Genomic DNA, 3,054 nt, shown 5'->3' on the forward strand with positions numbered 1-3,054 from the left:
AATCATAATTATACTTTAACACTTTCATGCATGCACTTTTCTATCTATTCTTGTTCATATAATGCCACATTGCCACACAAATGATTAAAAAGTGCTATATATATAATATCCATATACATATATGATAATTAGGCACAACGTTTTAAGATATCATAGCTACGGTTCTCTTGCATTGTCCCGACTCACTTAAGGTTTTCGAACTTTTTCTCTCTGCCTTTTCTATTCATATAATAAGTATAGGAAAAGTTTTAATTATACTTAAAATATTGATATTTTAGTAATTTTAATCGTTAATTTTAATTAATATATAATATTTTTTTATAATTAAAATTATTTAAATATTAATATTTTAAATAAATTTAAAATTTATCCGTAAACAGATTTGATAAATGTTTCATTAGAAAATTATTATTTCTTGGTTGTATACATTCTAAAAAAGGGAGTAAAAAAGCTGTAGTGTAATAGAGTTTGTTTTTTGTATAGCTGTCAAGTTGGTTAATTTGTTAGACATAATTATAGCACTATTAGTTAGTAATTTATTTTCCCTTTTGCTATATATATTGTAATTGGTACTCAGTATTTCTGTGTGGTTCTTTTAATCAATCATTCTCTCTTTTCACTTCTTATCAATTCTTCTTCCATTACTTTGAATTTCAATGACATGAGAGTACATCACCAACCTTCTTCTTTTCTTATAATTATCATTTTTGTAATTCACTTGAATTTTAAGCTTGGTATTATTTTACAAAAATTAAAAAAATAATTTAATTATTGTGGCCTCTAACTAATTCTAATTAAAAAATTTTCTGTACTCCAATAATATTTAACAAACTGTGATTCTCTTCTGACTTGTACACTTCTTTAGATTAAAGGAAGTTCATACCAACTAGAGTTCTAGATAGCTAAAACATCTTATCATAAAAAATAATAATACTACTTAAGGATAATTTCTCCAAAAATATTGTTGATATTTAAAAGCCATGCATGTAAGCAATCTTATACAAACTTGTAAAATATTATTACTCCTACATTGATTTTTTCAGTTCCAAGCACATCTTGGCAGATTTAGTTCCTCTTCTGCAATTTCTGATCCGATTAGCCCTTATTTTCTTCATCCAGGAGAAAGTCCTGGATTGGCTCTAATTCCGCTTAAATTGACACCTCAAAATTATTATCAGTGGTCGCACGATATGTGGAGAGCACTCAGATCGAAGAACAACCTGTGAAAACTCCCACAATGAACCACCCTCAGCCAAAGAAACCAAGCTATGAGCCCACTAAGGCAGCCTCACAGCCCAGTAGGCCTAAAGCTCAGCCCAGTAAGCCCAATCCTCAGCCCAGGAAGCCATCCTCACAGCCCAGTAAGCCCAATCAGCCTTTTTCTCAGCCCACCAAACCAACACATGAAGCCTCAAAGACCACCTGTCAGCCCGTAAAGACTCCCTTGCAGTCAACAAAACTCCACCCTCAACAAACCAAAAGCAACAGTCAGAGGAAGAAAGTCCCACATCATTCCAAAACATCCTCTCAACCAGCCAAAACGCCAGAAAGTAATAAGAAGAAAGGAAATACCAGTGCATGCAGAGTAACAAGATCCGGAAGAACTGTAAGAGAAGGTCCCATCCAGGATGAAGATTCTGACTCTCATGACTCGTATGAGAGTACTGAAGATGAGTTGTACAAGCCTCCAAAGGTTGTAGGAGACAGTTTATACAGCAGTGAAAGTGATAGTGATAGTGGAAAAGGCTCACAAAGAAAGCAAAAGCAAGCTGAAGCAAAGGAGAAGCATAGGCCTCCTAAGTCTAGACTAGCAGATAAAGAAATTGACACTGATGACTCAAGTTATGAGGGTTTCGAAGATGAAGAAACAGTGACTCGGAGTGCATCCCACCAACCCAGGAGCCCCTTAAGGTAGTATCATATATCATCACTCCTAAAAAAATTTGGATGTAGCCTAATCATGTAAGAATCTGATTTGCTACTAAATCATACAGGATCAATTGATTGGTAGGCCACCTAAGTTGCAAGTGATCAAAAGAAAAGCAAGGTCAATTTCCTCCCCAAAGCATATTGCAACTGGATCTGTGGCTGTTTCTGCTGAGACCATTAAAGGGACAAGCTCCAGAACTGCTAAGCGGCTGGAAAAATTCATGACCTTTGTGCCTACTCCAGTCTTCAAGGCTCCAAGGAAGAATGATGATAAAGTTTGAGTTGTTAGGAATGTCTACTTGTTAACTCATTTTGTGTATGAAATAACATTCTGTTTGTTGCTTTTGTTTTGTGTGTGGTAATTTAGTCTATGGACAATGTATTTTGTCAGCTAACAACCTTATGACTTTGTTATGCTATTTATGTATTAAGACAATGTGACAATTAGCCATCAATGACAAGTTACTATTAAGCTTTCTTATTATCTTCATTTTGTTTATGCCTCAACATAATTCATGTAAACACAGAATTAGTTCCACAGTTTATAAAATTATTCACAGTTGACAGGAAATTGCTTCCAACTTCAAATAACTACTCTCATTCAAATCAACAATTTCAATACATCATTACATGTTCATACAGCATAATCTATTCATTTAGAATTACATAAGAAACAACAAATTATCACAACTACTACAAACAGCAAAATCATTAGCAGTTTCAAAGCTCTAACTTCAGCTTCCACAGTGCCCAACTTCCATGCCACCTTCACCCGCCATTCATCATACTCACCTTCAACCTCCATATCAGCTCCTGCATCTTTCTTTGTACCACACACACCCACTGCTTCAAATTCATCATCATCAACCCACTTAAAATAATTGCAGTGACTGCCCTTCTGCAATTTCATATGGGAGTAAACCAAAAAATCAGAGAACACCCAACAGAGGATAAGAACATGAAAAAGCTTTAACTTCCTTTACCATCACTCACCCGGTACCTTGGACATGCATGGAACAATCTATTCGGGTTCTCCGCTGTCCCAGATTTCTTAATCACAGTCTTCAGCCCACAGAAACATGATCCATCATGAGCATTCACCCTCCTCCTTCGCATCGAAACACT

At 35.2% G+C, this 3,054-nt stretch overlaps 1 protein-coding gene across 1 annotated transcript; it reads left to right on the top strand.

Annotated features, from left to right (window-relative positions):
* On the top strand, positions 1,238–2,210 carry LOC107610421 (pollen-specific leucine-rich repeat extensin-like protein 1). The gene is made up of 2 exons (XM_016312474.1): positions 1,238–1,870; positions 1,995–2,210. Exons 1-2 carry the CDS (start codon positions 1,238–1,240, stop codon positions 2,208–2,210), a joined length of 849 nt encoding a protein of 282 aa, XP_016167960.1.

Source organism: Arachis ipaensis, chromosome B08 (genome assembly GCF_000816755.2).
Source record: "Arachis ipaensis cultivar K30076 chromosome B08, Araip1.1, whole genome shotgun sequence".
NCBI classification, from domain to species: domain Eukaryota; kingdom Viridiplantae; phylum Streptophyta; class Magnoliopsida; order Fabales; family Fabaceae; genus Arachis; species Arachis ipaensis.